At 59.6% G+C, this 20791-nt stretch overlaps 1 protein-coding gene across 1 annotated transcript in view; it reads left to right on the top strand.

The window, feature by feature from the left end:
- LOC119974802 (aminopeptidase N-like) overlaps nucleotides 1-20791 on the top strand; it is a 129911-nt gene that overhangs the window by 21586 nt on the left and 87534 nt on the right. The window contains exon 3 of the mRNA XM_038814066.1: nucleotides 6919-6995. Coding sequence (XP_038669994.1) covers nucleotides 6919-6995 — 77 coding nt within the window. The remainder of the gene's footprint in view (nucleotides 1-6918; nucleotides 6996-20791) is intronic.

Below are 20791 nucleotides of genomic sequence, written 5' to 3'. Positions count from 1 at the left end.
AACTCAGCCTCTCGACCAATCGGAGAGCCGTCACATGACTGGTCTCAACCAATTGGTCGAGAGGCACATGACCGACCAGGGCCAATTTTAAGCCGGTGTTCTGGACCAATGGCAGACAGCGATGCAAATCATACCACCACAATCAGGAAAGTTAGTTTACAGATGGAGCAGGTAATTAGGGAAGACAAATGGAATTTTGGCATTTATTGCTGATGGAATAGAGCAGGCATTGTCAAACTCGGGGGGTGTGACCTGCGGGTGGGTCGTGGGCGGGCGTTGGGAGGGTCACGGAGCCGTCTATCACGGCGCTCCCGATCGCGCAAATCCGTGCACAACAGCCGCAGCAGCCGGCTTTTAATAATGCCGGCGGCGAGCGGCATTCAAAATGGTCAGGAACAGATTTTTAAAAAAGGGCCGCAAAACGCATGCGTGGCCGATCATCGGTGTGCATGCGCAAAACTATGTGCTTGCGCATCGGTCCTCCGGCACGCATAGTCAGTGCGGCCGCATTTTATTTTTACATGGTCATAACCTTTTTTTTTCAAGTTTGGAGGGCCAAAGGGACCCAAAGCCATTTCCTCCATTTTTGTCAGCAACAAACAAGGTAAGAGAAAATGTTGGGTTGCACAGGTCGGCTGGCGTGGGTCGCGCAGGTCGTCTGGTGTGGGTCGCGCAGGTCGGCTGGCGTGGGTCGCGCAGGTCGGCTGGCGTGGGTCGCGCAGGTCGTCTGGTGTAGGTCGCGCAGGTCGGCTGGCGTGGGTCGCGCAGGTTGGCTGGCGTGGGTCGCGCAGGTCGGCTGGTGTAGGTCGCGCAGGTCGGCTGGCGTGGGTCGCGCAGGTTGGCTGGCGTGGGTCGCGCAGGTCGGCTGGTGTAGGTCGCGCAGGTCGTCTGGTGTAGGTCGCGCAGGTCGGCCGTCGTGGGTCGCGCAGGTCGGCTGGTGTAGGTCGCGCAGGTCGGCCGTCGTGGGTCGCGCAGGTCGGCTGGTGTGGGTCGCGCAGGTCGTCTGGCGTGGGTCGCACAGGTCGGCTGGCTTGGGTCGCACAGGTCGGCTGGCGTGGGTCGCACAGGTCGGCTGGCTTGGGTCGCACAGGTCGGCTGGCGTGGGTCGCACAGGTCGGCTGGCGTGGTTCGCGCAGGTCGGCTGGTGTAGGTCGCGCAGGTCGGCTGGCGTGTGTCGCACAGGTCGGCTGGCGTGGGTCGCGCAGGTCGGCTGGCGTGGGTCGCGCAGGTCGTCTGGTGTAGGTCGCGCAGGTCGGCTGGCGTGGGTCGCACAGGTCGGCTGGCGTGGGTCGCGCAGGTCGGCTGGCGTGGGTCGCGCAGGTCGGCCGGCGTGGGTCGCGAATTTTGGCCGGTTAGTAAAAATGGGTTCCTGGAAAAAAACGTTTGAAAAACACTGGAATGTAGTATAACAGTAGGGAGGTGCTATTGAACTGCATAGGGCATTGGTAAGATCGCACCTGGAGTACTCTGTACAGGTTTGGTCCCCTTACTCGAGGAAGGATGTCAATACATTAGAGACAGTTTCAGAGACGGTTTCAGAGACGGTTCACTGGATTGATTTCAGGATGAAGGATTTGTCTGACTGGGGATCTCCTCTTGGGAACTTCAGATTCTGAACTTTTGACCAGAAAATTGGCCACTAAGGCCAATCCCCCCCAACCTTCCCCCGGAAACAGCACATGCCCAAAGATCCATGCTGAATCTGACAAAGGGGTGGATAAGATAATAAGGGGGAAGAGCCATAAATGGAATAATGACGCTGCGGACATGAGGAGTGAGGCAGAGAATTGGCGGAGTGATGGGAGCCACCCATTCAAATACCGGCTTATTCACCAATAGGGCAATGGCTGGAGCTCCGAATGCAACAGTAAAGTTGGCCGCAGACGCCCTGGCCCCTGTTCAAAGGGGCGTTGGAGAAGATGGCGCGACAGCTGGAGGCATAGGTCGCCATGGTTTCGGAGCTCGAGAGAGCTGCCACTGACCAGGGAGACCGGTGCGCCTCACTGGAAACAGTGGCGGCGATGTTGGTGGCTTAAGGGGAAGAGAACAGGTCTCTCCGTCAGAACCTGAGGATTGTGGGACTACTGGAGGGTCACTGAGGGCAGGAATCGTACAGAGTACGTGGGGCAGATGTTGGGTAAGTTGGTCAGGGGCAAAAGCTTCCCCAAGCCCCCAGAAGTGGACAGGGCCCACAATCTGCGCAGGCAGAGGCCCGAGGCAGGAGAGACACCGCATTATCGGCAAGTTTCACCGGGTCAGGATAATGAGCTGATTCTGAGCTGGGCCCTGTCTCCGAGGCCTCTGCATATCTCCTGTCCACTGCAGGATTTCCTCCACTAGCCCCTCTATCTCCGCCCACTCCGCCTTCTCCCTGTGGGCCCAAATCAAAATAAACTCCCCCCTGACCATTGCTTTCAGTGCCTCCCAGACCATACCTGCCGAAACCTTCCCTGTGTCATTAACCTCCACAAACACCAAATGGCCTTCCTCATCCGCTCACACACCTCCGCCAACAGTCCCACATCCAGCCTCCATTGCAGGCGCTGACCCCCTCCCCCTTTGCTCACTCGCAGGCCCATCCAGTGCAGGGCATGATCCAACACCACTATTGCCGAGTACCAACATCCACCACCCCCGCCGTCCTATCAAAAACAAAAAATCCATTTGGGAATACACTTTGTGCACATGGGAGGAGAATGAAAATTCTTTCGCCCTCGGCCCCCCAAATCTCCACGGATCCACTCCCCCCCCCTCCCCCTGTGCTCTATGAACCCCCAGAACTCCGTGGCTGCAGCCGACACCCTCCCCGATCTCGGCTCGACCGGTCCAGCCTTGGATCCAGGACCATACTGACGTCCCCCCCCCCCCCCCCCCCCCCCCCCCGCCCCCCGAATGATATGATGTGAGTCCGGGTCAGGGATCCTCCCCAACACCCGTCTCATAAATTCCACATCGTCCCAGTTTGGGGCAGAGATATTCACGAACACCACCGGCATCTCTTCCAATTTCCCACCATCACAGGGCAGCATGGTAGTACAGTGGTCAGCACTGTTGCTTCACAGTTCCAGGGCCCCGGCTTGGGTCACTGTCTGTGTGGAGTCTGCACGTCCTCCCCGTGTGTGCGTGGGTTTCCTCCGGGTGCCCCGGTTTCCTCCCACAGTCCAAAGATGTGCGGGTTAGGTGGACTAGCCGTGCTAAATTGCCCTTAGTGTCCAAAAAAAAAGGTGAGGTGGAATTACAGGGATGGGGTGGAGTGCGGGCTTAAGTGGGGAGCTCTTTCCAAGGTCCGGTGCAGACTCAGTGGGCCGAATGGCCTCCTTGTGCACTGTAAGTTCTATGATTCTAAGAAAAATATTTTTAAAAATTAAGGACTTGTCTTCTGAAGAGAGATTGGGCAGTTTCAGCTGGAGTTTGGAAGAATGAGAGTGTAGTGATCTGTACATCTATACATACATCTGCACACACACCAGGGACTAGAGACAGATGTAACAGCCACAGCATCACTAGAGGGCAGCATCAGAGACGGGTATAAAGGGTCCAGCCCAAGGTACGATCCGCCTCTTTCAGAAGCACAGGGGCAGTGAGCAGCAGCAGACAGAGACAGCTCAGCATAGGCAGCTTACCTTCGCTTCACTGGCCATACCTCTGGGCTGTATTATATCTAGTTAAGCTCTGGAAACAGAACTAACTGAATAAAGTATTTGTGTTAACTGGAAGTCTACAATCTTTATTAAGATTTAGAGAATAATATAGAGAGGAGATGTAATTGAGGTGTAGAAGAGGCTAAAGAGGATTGGCAGGGTCGATGCAGAGCAGATATTTCTCCTTGCTGAACATTGTAGAACAAGAGGAGATGGGAGGTTTTTAATTAGTGATGGGGTGAAGGGTTATGGAGAATGAACAGGAAGGTAGAAGGAGGGAACCCTGGATGACTCAGGATATTGAGGCCCTGGTTAAAAGGAAGAAGGAGGCATATGACACGCATCGGCAGCTGGGATCAAATGGATCTGTGAAGAGTATAGGGCTTGTCGGAGTAGAGTTAAGAGAGAAATCAGGAAGGCAAAGAGGGGACATGAGATTGTCTTGGCAGATAAGGCACAGGAAAATCCAAAGAGCTTTTCCAGATACATAAAGGGCGATTAGGGAGAGGGTAGGGCCTCTTAAGGATAAACAAGGTCATCTATCTGCAGATCCACAAGGGATGGGAGAGATCCTAAATGAATATTTCTCGTCAGTATTTACTGTGGAGAAAGGCACGAATGTTCGGGAAATTGGGGAAATAAAAAGTGATGACTTGAGGAGTTTACATATTACAGAGGAGGAGGTGCTGGAGGTATTAAAGTGCATCAAGGTAGATAAATCCCCAGGACCTGATGAAATGTATCCCAGGATGTTGTTGGAGGCTGGGGAGGAAATGCCGGCCCCCGAGCTGAATATCTGAATCATCGACAGCCACAGGAGAGGTGCCTGAAGATTGGAGGGGAGCCGATGTTGTGCCCTTGATTAAGAAGAGCCACAGGGATAAGCCTGGGAACTACAGACCGGTTAACCTTACTTCTGTAGTGGGTAAATTGTTAGAAGGTATTCTGAGGGACAGGATCTACAGGCATTTAGACAGACAAGGGCTGATTATGGAAAGTCAGCGTGGCTCTGTAAGGGGAAAGTGATGTCTCATGAATTTGATTGAGTTTTTTGAAGGGGTAACCAAGAAGGTAGATGAGGGCAGTGTGGTTGACATTGTCCACATGGACGTTAGCAAGGCTTTTGTGAGCTGATGCATTTTGGCAGATCAAATCAGGGCAGGACCGACTCAGTTAATGGTAGGGAGTTGGGGAGAGTTACAGAACAAAGAGATCTCGGGGTACAGGTTCATAGCTCCTTGAAGGTGGGGTGGCAGGTGGACAGGGTGGTGAAGAAGGCATTCAGCAGGCTAGGTTTTATTGGTCAGAATATTGAATACAGGAGTTGGGACGTCTTGTTGAAGTTGTACAAGACATTGGTCAGACCCACACATGGAATACTGTGTTCAGTTCTGGCCACCCTATTATAGGAAGGATATTGTTAAACTAGAAAGAGTGCAGAAGAGATTTACGAGGATGCTACCACGACTTGATGGTCTGAGTTATAAGGAGAGGCTGGATAGGCTGGGACTTTTTTCCCTTGGAGGCTGAGGGGTGATCTTATAGAGGTCTATAAAATAATGAGGGGCATCGATAATGTTGATAGTCAACATCTTTCCCCAAAGATGGCATAGGTTTAAGGTGAGAGGGGAGAGATACAAAAGAAACCAGAGGGGAAATTGTTTCACACAGAGGGCGGTGAGGGTCTGGAACGGGCTGCCAGAGGCAGTGGTAGAGGCGGGTACAATTTTTTCCTTTAAAAAGCAGTTAGACAGCTACATGGGCAGGGTGGGTATAGAGGGATATGGGCCAAATGCGGGCAAGTGGGACTGGCTTAGTGATAGAAACTGGGCAGCATGGACCAGCTGGGCCGAAGGGCCTGTTTCCATGCTGTAAACATCTATGACTCTAAGGTGGAGCTGAGGCCGAGTGATTGGGGCGGCACGGTAGCACAGTGGATAGCACTGTGGCTTCACAGGGTCCCAGGTTCGATTCCCCACTGGGTCACTGTCTGTGCGGAATCTGCACGTTCTCCCCGTGTGTGCGTGGGTTTCCTCCGGGTGCTCCGGTTTCCTCCCACAGTCCAAAGATGTGCAGGTTAGGTGGATTGGCCATGATAAATTGCCCTTAGTGTCCAAAAAGATTAGGAGGGGTTATTGGGTTACGGGGATAGGGTAGAAGTAGGGGCTTAATGTGGGTCGGTGCAGACTCAATGGGCCGAATGGCCTCCTTCTGCACTGTATGTTCTATATGTTCTATGTGAAATATAATTATTTAATATAACATTTTAAACATTTTAATCTGAAGATTATAAATGGTGACACAATAGCAATTAGCAATATTCCAACAGACACTTCCCAAATGCTAAAATCACTGTTTAATGGAGCTGAAAATTTTGTTTTGTTTATAATTAAGGGCTAAATTCTACAGACCTGACCCACCTCCAAACTTACAGTGAAGTGCGTCAACTTTGACTGTTAATTGTGCAGTGGTCACATTGCATTTAGTAAGGTCTGAAATGGAACAATGAAACAAACATTTGTTCCTGTGTTAGTGATTCCAGTTCTTATTGAAATGAATAATTGCTTCAGCTAACCAGAGGGGTCTGTTTAACAAATCATTTTAGGAATGCAAATGAATCTTTTCTGATCACCTCATGCATTTCCTTCTTCTACTGGGGCTGGGTTAGCTCACTGGGCTAAATCGCTGGCTTTTAAAGCAGACCAAGCAGGCCAGCAGCACGGTTCGATTCCCGTACCAGCCTCCCTGGACAGGCGCCGGAATGTGGCGACTAGGGGCTTTTCACAGTAACTTCATTGAAGCCTACTCGTGACAATAAGCCATTTTCATTTCATTTTTTCATTTCATTCGATCATCTTTTCCCTCTGCAGATATTCCAAGGTGTAGGGCATGAATCCTAACTTTCACAATCAAAGATATCTCTTCACAAGAGTTAAGCAATAATCTTCATGAGTGTCACAATGAAGTTACTGTGAAAAGTCCCAAAGATGTTGGGCTGGATTCTCCGCCCTGCGGCGACACATTTCTGTTTCAGCAGGCTGGCGGGATGCTGTGTTTCGCTGGCTGGTCAGTGGGGTTTCTCATTGTGGAGCAGCGCCCCCCCCCCCCCCGGCCCCCCGCCCCCCCCCCCCCCCCCCCCCCCCCCCCCCCCCCCGGCCCCCCGCCCCCCACCCCCACCCCGACGTCGGGAAACCACCGGGCTGCCGGCAAAACAGAGCATCCTGCCGGAATCCAGCCCCTTGTGCCTGACCAATTCATTTTGTTCTTTGTGTTTCAGTTACGTATGGATTGTGCCAATTAAATGGATGAAAGGAGATTTAAAAGAAGAGATGTTTTGGCTAATGAAATCCCAAGGTATGAATTCTGGATTTTGATACAACACTGAGACAGAAATAACAGTGTGAGAAAGTGGCAAAGCTATTGAACTATCTCATCTGCTAGAATCAGGGCAACTGTAACTTGACAATGATGGGACGTGTCTAACAGCCTGATTCCTGTCTAACTCTGCTTTCTGCAATCTCTACCTAGACTTGCCACCACCTCTTTCTGAACTGTACTGCACCCCTTCCCTGTCTGTGTTCCACTTGCCAATTTTCAGCCAATTCAATTCACTCTCCATAGGGGGAGGTGGTGGCGCAGTGATACTGTCACTGGACAGGTAATCCAGAGACCCAGAGTAATGCTCTGGGATCCCAGAGACCCAGAGTAATGCTCTGGGATCCCAGAGACCCAGAGTAACGCTCTGGGATCCCAGAGACCCAGAGTAATGCTCTGGGATCCCAGAGAGCCAGAGTAATGCTCTGGGATCCCAGAGAGCCAGAGTAATGCTCTGGGATCCCAGAGACCCAGAGTAATGCTCTGGGATCCCAGAGAGCCAGAGTAATGCTCTGGGATCCCAGAGACCCAGAGTAATGCTCTGGGATCCCAGAGAGCCAGAGTAATGCTCTGGGATCCCAGAGCGCCAGAGTAATGCTCTGGGATCCCAGAGAGCCAGAGTAATGCTCTGGGATCCCAGAGAGCCAGAGTAATGCTCTGGGATCCCAGAGAGCCAGAGTAATGCTCTGGGATCCCAGAGACCCAGAGTAATGCTCTGGGATCCCAGAGAGCCAGAGTAATGCTCTGGGATCCCAGAGACCCAGAGTAATGCTCTGGGATCCCAGAGAGCCAGAGTAATGCTCTGGGATCCCAGAGCGCCAGAGTAATGCTCTGGGATCCCAGAGAGCCAGAGTAATGCTCTGGGATCCCAGAGACCCAGAGTAATGCTCTGGGATCCCAGAGAGCCAGAGTAATGCTCTGGGATCCCAGAGCGCCAGAGTAATGCTCTGGGATCCCAGAGAGCCAGAGTAATGCTCTGGGATCCCAGAGAGCCAGAGTAATGCTCTGGGATCCCAGAGAGCCAGAGTAATGCTCTGGGATCCCAGAGACCCAGAGTAATGCTCTGGGATCCCAGAGAGCCAGAGTAATGCTCTGGGATCCCAGAGACCCAGAGTAATGCTCTGGGATCCCAGAGAGCCAGAGTAATGCTCTGGGATCCCAGAGCGCCAGAGTAATGCTCTGGGATCCCAGAGAGCCAGAGTAATGCTCTGGGATCCCAGAGAGCCAGAGTAATGCTCTGGGATCCCAGAGAGCCAGAGTAATGCTCTGGGATCCCAGAGACCCAGAGTAATGCTCTGGGATCCCAGAGAGCCAGAGTAATGCTCTGGGATCCCAGAGACCCAGAGTAATGCTCTGGGATCCCAGAGAGCCAGAGTAATGCTCTGGGATCCCAGAGAGCCAGAGTAATGCTCTGGGATCCCAGGTTCCAATCCCGCCACAGTAGACGGTGAAATTTGAATTCAATAAAAATCTGGAATTAAAAGTCTAATGGTGATTATGAAACTGTTGTCGATTGTGGTAAAAACCCACCTGGTTCACTCATACCCTATAGGGAAGGAAATCCGCCGTCCTCTAAAGCGAAGGCACGATGAGGCCGTAACGCAGGAGAGGACAGAACCGAGCACCAACCAGAACTGACCCGTTCCCATTGGCAAAATCAGGATCTCGCTTACTGGCGGAGAGAAAATAAACCCCCCAATCTCTATACAATTAACGGAGAGATTGCCAATCGAATGGCTTCTCGTGATCTAACCACCTCCCCAGCAAGTGGTCACGTGGGCACTGATTAGTACTCCCTTTAAATAATAATAATCTTTATTGTCACAAGTCGGCTTACATTAACACTGCAATGAAGTTACTGTGAAAATCCCCTAGTCGCCACATTCCGGTGCCTGTTCGGGTACAGAGGGAGAATTCAGAATGTCCAATTCACCCAGCAGCAAGGGCGAGATTCTCTGTTCCCCGGTGCCGAATTCCTAATTGTGATCAGGCGGAGAATCCCTTTTGACACCAAAATCGAGGGCGGCGCCTGCTTGGCGCAGAGTTTGTATGCTGCGCCCATTCGAAATGGCATCATCGCGTTTCACGCTGCACCGCATTGAGACGGCCTCAGGGCGACACCTGAAGGCCCGCCCTCGATGGGCCGAATTCCCGACCGCGCGGGGCACGCGGGTCCCAGCCGTGTGGGTCCCAGCCACGCGGGTCCCAGCTGTGTGGGTCCCGGCCGTGTGGGTCCCAGCCGTGTGGGTCCCAGCCGTGTGGGTCCCGGCCGTGTGGGTCCCAGCTGTGTGGGTCCCAGCCGTGTGGGTCCCGGCTGTGTGGGTCCCGGCCGTGTGGATCCCGGCCGTGTGGGTCCCAGCCGTGTGGGTCCCAGCCACGTGGGTCCCAGCCGTGTGGGTCCCGGCCGTGTGGATCCCAGCCGTGTGGGTCCCAGCCGTGTGGGTCCCAGCCACGTGGGTCCCAGCCGTGTGGGTCCCAGCCGTGTGGGTCCCGGCCGTGTGGGTCCCGGCCGTGTGGGTCCCGGCCGTGTGGATCCCAGCCGTGTGGGTCCCAGCCGTGTGGGTCCCGGCCGTGTGGGTCCCAGCCGTGTGGGTCCCAGCCCTGTGGGTCCCAGCCGTGTGGGTCCCGGCCGTGTGGGTCCCAGCAGTGTGGATCCCAGCCGTGTGGGTCCCGGCCGTGTGGGAACCCAGCCGTGTGGGTCCCAGCCGTGTGGGTCCCAGCCGTGTGGGTCCTGGACACGTGGGTCCCAGCCGTGTGGGTCCCAGCCGTGTGGGTCCCAGCCGTGTGGGTCCCAGCCATGTGGGTCCCAGCCGTGTGGGTCCCAGCCGTGTGGGTCCCGGCCGTGTGGGTCCCGGCCGTGTGGGTCCCAGCCGTGTGGGTCCCAGCCGTGTGGGTCCCAGCCATGTGGGTCCCAGCCGTGTGGGTCCCAGCCATGTGGGTCCCGGCCGTGTGGGTCCCAGCCGTGTGGGTCCCGGCCGTGTGGGTCCCAGCCGTGTGGATCCCAGCCGTGTGGGTCCCGGCCGTGTGGGTCCCAGCCGTGTGGGTCCCAGCCGTGTGGGTCCCAGCCGTGTGGGTCCCGGCCGTGTGGGTCCCAGCCGTGTGGGTCCCAGCCGTGTGGGTCCCAGCCGTGTGGGTCCCAGCCGTGTGGGTCCCGGCCGTGTGGGTCCCAGCCGTGTGGGTCCCAGCCATGTGGGTCCCAGCCGTGTGGGAACCCAGCATTGTGGCTGTGGACTGTGTCCAGCGCCGCCACAGTCGGGCGGGAGACGTGCTGCTGGTCGGGGGGCTTCGGCGAGGGCTGGGGGGGGGCTTCGGCGAGGGCTGGGGGGGGACTGGTGGGGGGTGGTGAGGGGGTGGCCAGGGTGGCACTATCTGGCAGGTCAGCTCCACGGACGGCCGGTGCCATGTTTTACGGCGCAATCGCTGCAGGTTGTCGTCTGCAATGTACAGCCACAGACCCAGCCATTCTATAGCCACAGACCCAGCCACAGACCCAGCCATTCTATAGCCACAGACCCAGCCATTCTATAGCCACAGACCCAGCCATTCTATAGCCACAGACCCAGCCACAGACCCAGCCACAGACCCAGCCATTCTATAGCCACAGACCCAGCCATTCTATAGCCACAGACCCAGCCATTCTATAGCCACAGACCCAGCCATTCTATAGCCACAGACCCAGCCATTCTATAGCCACAGACCCAACCATTCTATAGCCACAGACCCAGCCATTCTATAGCCACAGACCCAGCCACAGACCCAGCCACAGACCCAGCCACAGACCCAGCCACAGACCCAGCCATTCTATAGCCACAGACCCAGCCATTCTGCGGCTGTTTATTTTGTGACGGCTGGGCGTTTTATGTGTGCGGTTGGTAGCCCCTCACTGGTCACAGCATTGGTGAGGAGGCGCCGCCAATTCCTTCCACGTAAAACGCCACAGATTCTCCGCACCTAACCTCAGAATCGGAGAATCCAGCCCCACATCTTTAGACTGTGGGAGGAAACCGGAGCACCCGGAGGAAACCCACACAGACACGGGGAGAACATGCAGACTCCGCACAGACAGTGACCCAAGCCCGGAATCGAACCTGTGACCCTGGAGTTGTGAAGCAACAGTGCTAACCACTGTTCTACCGTGCCGCCCTAATGTGAAGCTGGTAGAAGGGCTTCTGCGGGGAGCCGAGGTGGGGGGGGGGGGGGGGAGTAATCATCTTCACCCTCCAGCAAAGAGCACACGGGCACTCTTTGCTGCTCCAGTGCCTAGAGGGGGGAGCACCCGGGGAGCCAGTCTTGGTCGGGGTAGGGCTGCCATCGGGGGAGAGAGGGGGGTGCCTCAGCCTCTGCGGGTCTGCAATGCCAGCGCCTGGTTCCTGGGGCAACCTCAGGCCCTGCCCGCCTCTCCCAATGACCACCCATAACTCCCACTGACCGCAGAGGCCGTTGACCACACGGCTGAAGGTTATTGTTAATTGGGAATTGACAATCTTAGTTAAGTGAGCATTTCACAGGGCCGGTGGGCATCGTGTGGGCGTCATTGTTCCGCATCCCAGTCAAACTGTGATGCGTGGACACTGCGGGAGGCAACGCCACACACGCAGCAGCCAACGTCCGAATGCCCAGGGGATGGGCACCAGCACCAGGGGCATTTCAGCCACCAGAGGATATGGTGTGCACCGGGGAACAATGGGAGGGGGGCAAGGCAGGAATGGGGGGGAGGGGAGGGGGAAGCAAGGCGGGAATAGGGGGGAGGGGAGGGGGAAGCAAGGCGGGAATAGGGGGAGGGGAGGGGGAGGGGAGGGGGAAGCAAGGCAGGAATGGGGGGGAGGGGAGGGGGAAGCAAGGCGGGAATAGGGGGGAGGGGAGGGGGAAGCAAGGCGGGAATGGGGGGGAGGGGAGGGGGAAGCAAGGCGGGAATAGGGGGGAGGATAGGGGGGAGCAAGGCGGGAATAGGGGGGAGGATAGGGGGGAGCAAGGCGGGAATAGGGGGGAGCAATGGGGAAAGGAGGGTCCCGCGGTGGGACACTGCTGCCCGTAAGTCTCACCCTCTCCAATTCCATGTTGAACCCCGCGGAAGCTGCCTTCACGGTGCTGCTGGCAGGCCAGGCGCCAGTGAAGGCAGCAGCAGCATTGTCGGCCAGAGACTCGAGGGGGCTGCCCATGTGTAGGGCCCCACCCCCACACCCTGAGGACCCTGCCGCCCATCAGGCCAGCGAGGGCCCACGGTGTACAGGCGTCGCCTGCCTGCATGTGCCGCAGGAAGCTTCGCTTCAACCAGGAGACAGCATGGCATCTGTGCCAGGTCCTTGTGGATTGGCACCACGTGGAGGAGGATACCCGTTCCCGGTGGCAATCAGGTTCACCGTAGCTCTGAACTTCTATACCTCAGGGGAAACTGCACATCAGCTACATCCTGGGGCAGTCGGATATCCCCGGCCTCTTCAAGGACCACCCCAGGATGGGCAGGTGGCTCCTGGGAGATAAGGGGTACCCGCTAAGGACCTGGCTAATGATGCCAGTATGGAGACCGGTGACCAGACACAATGAGGCCCATGTGGCCACCTGGGCTGTCATAATAATAATAATATAACAATCGCTTATTGTCACAAGTAGGCTTCAATGAAGTTACTGTGAAAAGCCCCTAGTCGCCACATACCGGCACCTGTTCGGGGAGGCCGGTACGGGAATTGAACCCGCGCTGCTGGCCTTGTTCTGCATTACAAGCCAGCTGTTTAGCCCACTGTGCTGTCATTGAGCGGAACATCAGGTACCTCAAGATGCAGTTCCGATGCCTCGACCATTCTGATGGTGCCCTGCAGGACCCACCCCAGAGGGTCGCCCGCTCCACAAGCTGGCACAGCAGCGGGGCCAAGTGCTGGAGGTGGAGGGGGAGGAATATGTGGCCACCTCCAAGGAGGAGAAGAACGGGGATAGGGAGATCGTGGACTAGGAGGGACTGGAGGGTGAGCCTGGGAGGACCCACAGGCCCAGCCGGATGGTGGAGGACAGGTGACAGGGTCCGGAAATCCCAGCCAGCCAGGGATGTCCTCACCTTCGCCCATCATTACCCCTCTCACTACCCCCTCTCCCCATCCCTCGGTATCCCCACCCCTTCACCATCCTCCTCCTGGAGGGAGAGCCCAGGATTCCATAACCAGGCATGGCTCACTTGCTGACCGCACTGCCCCTCTGTGCCGCTGCTGACTGTGAGACGACCTGTTGTTGGGGGTGTGGGTGTTGGTGGAGCGAGTGGGCACTGTTACCGCTCCGTAGGCCGCGGTCAGTGACCATAGGGCCCTGGGGCTCACCTCTGGGCGGAGGGGCAGCTGGATTGAGCCCTGGCTGCCCCTGTGCCATCAGCTCTGCCACCCTGGCGGCTCCCCAATGTCTGCAGCACAGTGTCGATGCCCCTGGCGATGCACCCCAGTGACCGGAACACGACCCCAGTGACCGGAACACGGCCCCAGTGACCGGAACACGACCCCAGTGACCGGAACACGACCCCAGTGACCGGAACACGACCCCAGTGACCGGAACACGATCCCAGTGACCGGAACACGACCCCAGTGACCGGAACACTGCCCCAGTGACCGGGACACGACCCCAGTGACCGGAACACGACCCCAGTGACCGGAACACGACCCCAGTGACCGGGACACGACCCCAGTGACCGGAACACGACCCCAGTGACCGGAACACGACCCCAGTGACCGGAACACGACCCCAGTGACCGGAACACTACCCCAGTGACCGGGACACGACCCCCAGGGACCGGAACACGGCCCCAGTGACCGGGACACGACCCCCAGGGACCGGGGCACGACCCCCAGTGACCGGGACACGACCCCAGTGACCGGGACACGACCCCAGTGACCGGAACACGGCCCCAGTGACCGGGACACGACCCCCAGGGACCGGGGCACGACCCCCAGTGACCGGGACACGACCCCAGTGACCGGGACACGACCCCAGTGACCGGAACACGACCCCAGTGACCGGAACACGACCTCCAGTGACCGGAACACGACCCCAGGTGACCGGGACACGACCCCAGTGACCGGAACACGACCCCAGTGACCGGAACACGACCCCAGTGACCGGAACACGATCCCCAGTGACCGGAACACGACCCCAGTGACCGGAACACGGCCCCAGTGAACGGAACACGTCCCCAGTGACCGAGACTCGACCCCAGTGACCGGAACACGACCCCAGTGACCGGAACACGACCCCAGTGACCGGAACACTGCCCCAGTGACCGGAACACGAACCCCAGTGACCGGAACACGACCCCAGTGACCGGAACACGGCCCCAGTGACCGGAACACATCCCCAGTGACCGGAACACGACCCCAGTGACCGGAACACGACCCCAGTGACCGGAACCCTGCCCCAGTGACCGGAACACGACCCCCAGTGACTGGGGCAAGACCCCAGTGACCGGGGCACGACCGCCAGTGACCGGAACACTGCCCCAGTGACCGGAACACGGCCCCAGTGACCGGAACACGGCCCCAGTGACCGGGGCACGACCCCCAGTGACCGGGGCACGACCCCCAGTGACCGGAACACGGCCCCAGTGACCGGGACACGACCTCCAGTGACCGGGGCACGACCCCCAGAGACCAGGACACGACCCAAGTGACCGGGACACGACCCCAGTGACCGGAGCACGACCCCAGTGACCGGGACACGACCCCAGTGACCGGAACACGACCTCCAGTGACGGGAACACGACCCCAGTGACCGGAACACGACCTCCAGTGACTGGGTCACGACCCCAGTGACCGGGACACGACCCCCAGTGACCGGGACACGACCCCCAGTGACCGGGACATGACCCCAGTGACCGGGACATGACCCCAGTGACCGGAACACGACCTCCAGTGACCGGAACACGACCTCCAGTGACTGGGACACGACCCCAGTGACCGGAACACGACCTCCAGTGACCGGGACATGACCCCAGTGACCGGAACACGACCTCCAGTGACCAGAACACGACCCCAGTGACCGGAACACGACCTCCAGTGACCGGGACACGACCCCAATGACCGGGACACGACCCCAGTGACCGGGACACGACCCAAGTGACCGGGACACGACCCCAGTGACCGGGACACGACAACAGTGACCGAAACACGACCCCAGTTACTGGGACACGACCCCCAGTGACCGGGACACGACCCCAGTGACCGGACAACGGCCCCAGTGACCGGACCACGGCCCCAGTGACCGGGACACGACCCCCAGGGACCGGGGCACGACCCCCAGTGACCGGGACACGACCCCAGTGACCGGACCACGACCCCAGTGACCGGGCCACGACCCCAGTGACCGGAACACGACCTCCAGTGACCGGAACACGACCCCAGTGACCGGGACATGACCCAAGTGACTGGAACACGACCCCAGTGACCGGAACACGATCCCCAGTGACCGGAACCACGATCCCCAGTGACCGGAACACGACCCCAGTGACCGGGACTCGACCCCAGTGACCGGAACACGACCCCAGTGACCGGAACACGACCCCAGTGACCGGAACACTGCCCCAGTGACCGGAACACGACCCCCAGTGACCGGGGCACGACCCCAGTGACCGGGTCACGACTGCCCGTGACCGGAACACGGCCCCAGTGACCGGAACACGACCCCCAGTGACCGGGGCACGACCCCAGTGACCGGAACACGGCCCCAGTGACCGGGGCACGGCCCCAGTGACCGGAACACATCCCCAGTGACCGGGACTCGACCCCAGTGACCGGAACACGACCCCAGTGACCGGAACACGACCCCAGTGACCGGAACACTGCCCCAGTGACCGGAACACGACCCCCAGTGACCGGGGCACGACCCCAGTGACCGGGTCACGACTGCCAGTGACCGGAACACGGCCCCAGTGACCGGAACACGACCCCAGTGACCGGGACACGACCCCAGTGACCGGAACACGACCCCAGTGACCGGAACACGACCTCCAGTGACCGGAACACGACCCCAGGTGACCGGGACACGACCCCAGTGACCGGAACACGACCCCAGTGACCGGAACACGACCCCAGTGACCGGAACACGATCCCCAGTGACCGGAACACGACCCCAGTGACCGGAACACGGCCCCAGTGAACGGAACACGTCCCCAGTGACCGAGACTCGACCCCAGTGACCGGAACACGACCCCAGTGACCGGAACACGACCCCAGTGACCGGAACACTGCCCCAGTGACCGGAACACGAACCCCAGTGACCGGAACACGACCCCAGTGACCGGAACACGGCCCCAGTGACCGGAACACATCCCCAGTGACCGGAACACGACCCCAGTGACCGGAACACGACCCCAGTGACCGGAACCCTGCCCCAGTGACCGGAACACGACCCCCAGTGACTGGGGCAAGACCCCAGTGACCGGGGCACGACCGCCAGTGACCGGAACACTGCCCCAGTGACCGGAACACGGCCCCAGTGACCGGAACACGGCCCCAGTGACCGGGGCACGACCCCCAGTGACCGGGGCACGACCCCCAGTGACCGGAACACGGCCCCAGTGACCGGGACACGACCTCCAGTGACCGGGGCACGACCCCCAGAGACCAGGACACGACCCAAGTGACCGGGACACGACCCCAGTGACCGGAGCACGACCCCAGTGACCGGGACACGACCCCAGTGACCGGAACACGACCTCCAGTGACGGGAACACGACCCCAGTGACCGGAACACGACCTCCAGTGACTGGGTCACGACCCCAGTGACCGGGACACGACCCCCAGTGACCGGGACACGACCCCCAGTGACCGGGACATGACCCCAGTGACCGGGACATGACCCCAGTGACCGGAACACGACCTCCAGTGACCGGAACACGACCTCCAGTGACTGGGACACGACCCCAGTGACCGGAACACGACCTCCAGTGACCGGGACATGACCCCAGTGACCGGAACACGACCTCCAGTGACCAGAACACGACCCCAGTGACCGGAACACGACCTCCAGTGACCGGGACACGACCCCAATGACCGGGACACGACCCCAGTGACCGGGACACGACCCAAGTGACCGGGACACGACCCCAGTGACCGGGACACGACAACAGTGACCGAAACACGACCCCAGTTACTGGGACACGACCCCCAGTGACCGGGACACGACCCCAGTGACCGGACAACGGCCCCAGTGACCGGACCACGGCCCCAGTGACCGGGACACGACCCCCAGGGACCGGGGCACGACCCCCAGTGACCGGGACACGACCCCAGTGACCGGACCACGACCCCAGTGACCGGGCCACGACCCCAGTGACCGGAACACGACCTCCAGTGACCGGAACACGACCCCAGTGACCGGGACATGACCCAAGTGACTGGAACACGACCCCAGTGACCGGAACACGATCCCCAGTGACCGGAACCACGATGCCCAGTGACCGGAACACGACCCCAGTGACCGGGACTCGACCCCAGTGACCGGAACACGACCCCAGTGACCGGAACACGACCCCAGTGACCGGAACACTGCCCCAGTGACCGGAACACGACCCCCAGTGACCGGGGCACGACCCCAGTGACCGGGTCACGACTGCCCGTGACCGGAACACGGCCCCAGTGACCGGAACACGACCCCCAGTGACCGGGGCACGACCCCAGTGACCGGAACACGGCCCCAGTGACCGGGGCACGGCCCCAGTGACCGGAACACATCCCCAGTGACCGGGACTCGACCCCAGTGACCGGAACACGACCCCAGTGACCGGAACACGACCCCAGTGACCGGAACACTGCCCCAGTGACCGGAACACGACCCCCAGTGACCGGGGCACGACCCCAGTGACCGGGTCACGACTGCCAGTGACCGGAACACGGCCCCAGTGACCGGAACACGACCCCCAGTGACCGGGGCACGACCCCAGTGACCGGAACACGGCCCCAGTGACCGGGGCACGACCCCAGTGACCGGGGCACGACCCCCAGTGACCGGACCACGGCCCCAGTAACTGGGACATGACCCCCAGTGACCGGGGCACGACCCCCAGTGACCGGGGCACGACCCCCAGTGACAGGACCACGACCCCAGTGACCGGGACACGACCCCCAGTGACCGGGGCACGACCCCCAGTGACCGGGACACGACCCCAGTGACCGGGACACGACCCCAGTGACCGGGTCACGACCCTAATGACCGGGACACGACCCCAGTGACCGGGACACGACCCAAGTGACCGGGACACGACCCCCAGTGACCGGGACATGACCCTAGTGACCGGGACATGACCCCAGTGACCGGGACACGACCCCAGTGACCGGGACACGACCCCAGTGACCGGAACACGACCTCCAGTGACCGGAACACGACCCCAGTGACCGGGACACGACCCCTGTGACCGGAACACGACCTCCAGTGACCGCAACACGACCCCAGTGACCGGAACACGACCTCCAGTGACGGGGACACGACCCCAGTGACCGGGACACGACCCAAGTGACCGGGACACGACCCCAGTGACCGGAGCACAACCCCAGTGACCGGGACACGACCCCAGTGACCAGAACACGACCTCCAGTGACCGGAACACGACCCCAGTGACCGGAACACGACCCCAGTGACCGGGACACGACCCCAGTGACCGGAACACGACCTCCAGTGACCGGGACACGACCCCAGTGACCGGGACACGACCCAAGTGACAGGGACACGACCCCCAGTGACCGGGACATGACCCTAGTGACCGGGACATGACCCCAGTGACCGGAACACGACCTCCAGTGACCGGAACACGACCCCAGTGACCGGGACACGACCCCAGTGACCGGAACACGACCTCCAGTGACCCGAACACGACCCCAGTGACCGGAACACGACCTCCAGTGACCGGGACACGACCCCAATGACCGGGTCACGACCCCAGTGACCGGGACACGACGCCAGTTACTGGGACACGACCCCCAGTGACCGGGACACGACCCCAGTGACCGGAACACGACCCCAGTGACCGGGACATGACCCCAGTGACCGGGACATGACCCCAGTGTCCGGGACATGACCCCAAGTGACCGGGATACGACCCCCAGTGACCGGGACATGACCCTTGTGACCGGGACATGACTCCAGTGACCGGGACATGACCCCAGTGACCAGGACACGACCCCCAGTGACCGGGACAGGACCCCAGTGACCGGGACACGACCCCCAGTGACCGGGACACGACCCCAAGTGACCGGGACATGACCTCCAGTGACCGGGACATGACCCCAGTGACCAGGACACGACCCCCAGTGACCGGGACACGACCCCAGTGACCGGGACACGACCCCAGTGACCGGAACACGAACTCCAGTGACCGGAACACGACCCCAGTGACCGGGACACGACCCCAGTGACCGGAACACGACCTCCAGTGTCCGGAACACGACCCCAGTGACCGGAACACGACCTCCAGTGACCGGGACACGACCACAATGACCGGGACACGACCCCAGTGACCGGGACACGACCCAAGTGACCGGGACACGACCCCAGTGACCGAAACACGACCCCAGTTACTGGGACACGACCCCCAGTGACCGGGACACGACCCCAGTGACCGGAATACAACCCCAGTGACCGGGACATGACCCCAGTGACCGGGACATGACCCCAGTGACCGGGACACGACCCCAAGTGACCGGGACACGACCCCCAGTGACCGGGACATGACCTTAGTGACCGGGACATGACCCCAGTGACCGGGACATGACCCCAGTGACCAGTACACGACACCCAGTGACCTGGACATGACCCCAGTGACCGGGACACGACCCCCAGTGACCGGGACACGACCCCAAGTGACCGGGACACGACCCCCAGTGACCAGGACATGACCCCAGTGACCGGGTTACGACCCCCAGTGACCGGGACATGACCCTAGTGACCGGGACATGACCCCAGTGACCGGGACATGACCCCAGTGACCAGGACACGACCCCCAGTGACCGGGACATGACCCCAGTGACCGGGACATGACCCACAGTGACCGGGACATGACCCCAAGTGACCGGGATACGACCCCCAGTGACCGGGACATGACCCCAGTGACCGGGACACGACCCCAGTGACCGGGACACGACCCCAGTGACCGGCCGGGACATGCTCCGCAGCAACTCGGGAAAGTACACATGGTACTGGGTCACAGCCCAAGGGTCTTGGATTGGATTGGTTCATTGTCATGTGTACTGAGGTACAGTGAAAACTATTCTGCGATCAGATCGTTCCGTACATGAAAGGAAAATACGTAATATGGCAAATATAAAACACACAATGTAAGTCCACAAACAGCCATCGGGTGAAGCAGCTCTCAGCCGTGGCCGTCACCGACTCTGCGATGCCTTGGACATCTTCACTGATGGTGCCAACGTCGTGCACCAGGCTCTCCACTGTGTCCATCACCCGGGCAGTATTGGCCTCGATGCCACTCATTGCCGGCGACATCTCCTGGGCCCATAGCCTCTGGGACTCCTCCAATCGGCTATGGATCTGCCGGAGTGACACTGACATCTCCCTCTGAATGTCCCGGCCGCTCCCCATCGTCTCCATTAGCTCCGGGTAACCCTGTCCCAGAGGCTCAGCATCAGGCAGGGACCCAGCGGGGTCCTGGGATCCAGCAGCCCCCCGACCACTGCCTCACTCGGGGGGGGGGGGGTTCCTGCCCCCACCTGATGTACATCAGCAGCTGTGTGGGGCTCACCACATTGTCCCCCAGAAGCCTGACCACTAACATTTTCCACTGATGTGGAGAT

The sequence above is a fragment of the Scyliorhinus canicula genome, chromosome 12, assembly GCF_902713615.1.
Source record: "Scyliorhinus canicula chromosome 12, sScyCan1.1, whole genome shotgun sequence".
NCBI lineage: Eukaryota > Metazoa > Chordata > Chondrichthyes > Carcharhiniformes > Scyliorhinidae > Scyliorhinus > Scyliorhinus canicula.
This window is presented reverse-complemented; position numbering and strand designations above follow the sequence as displayed.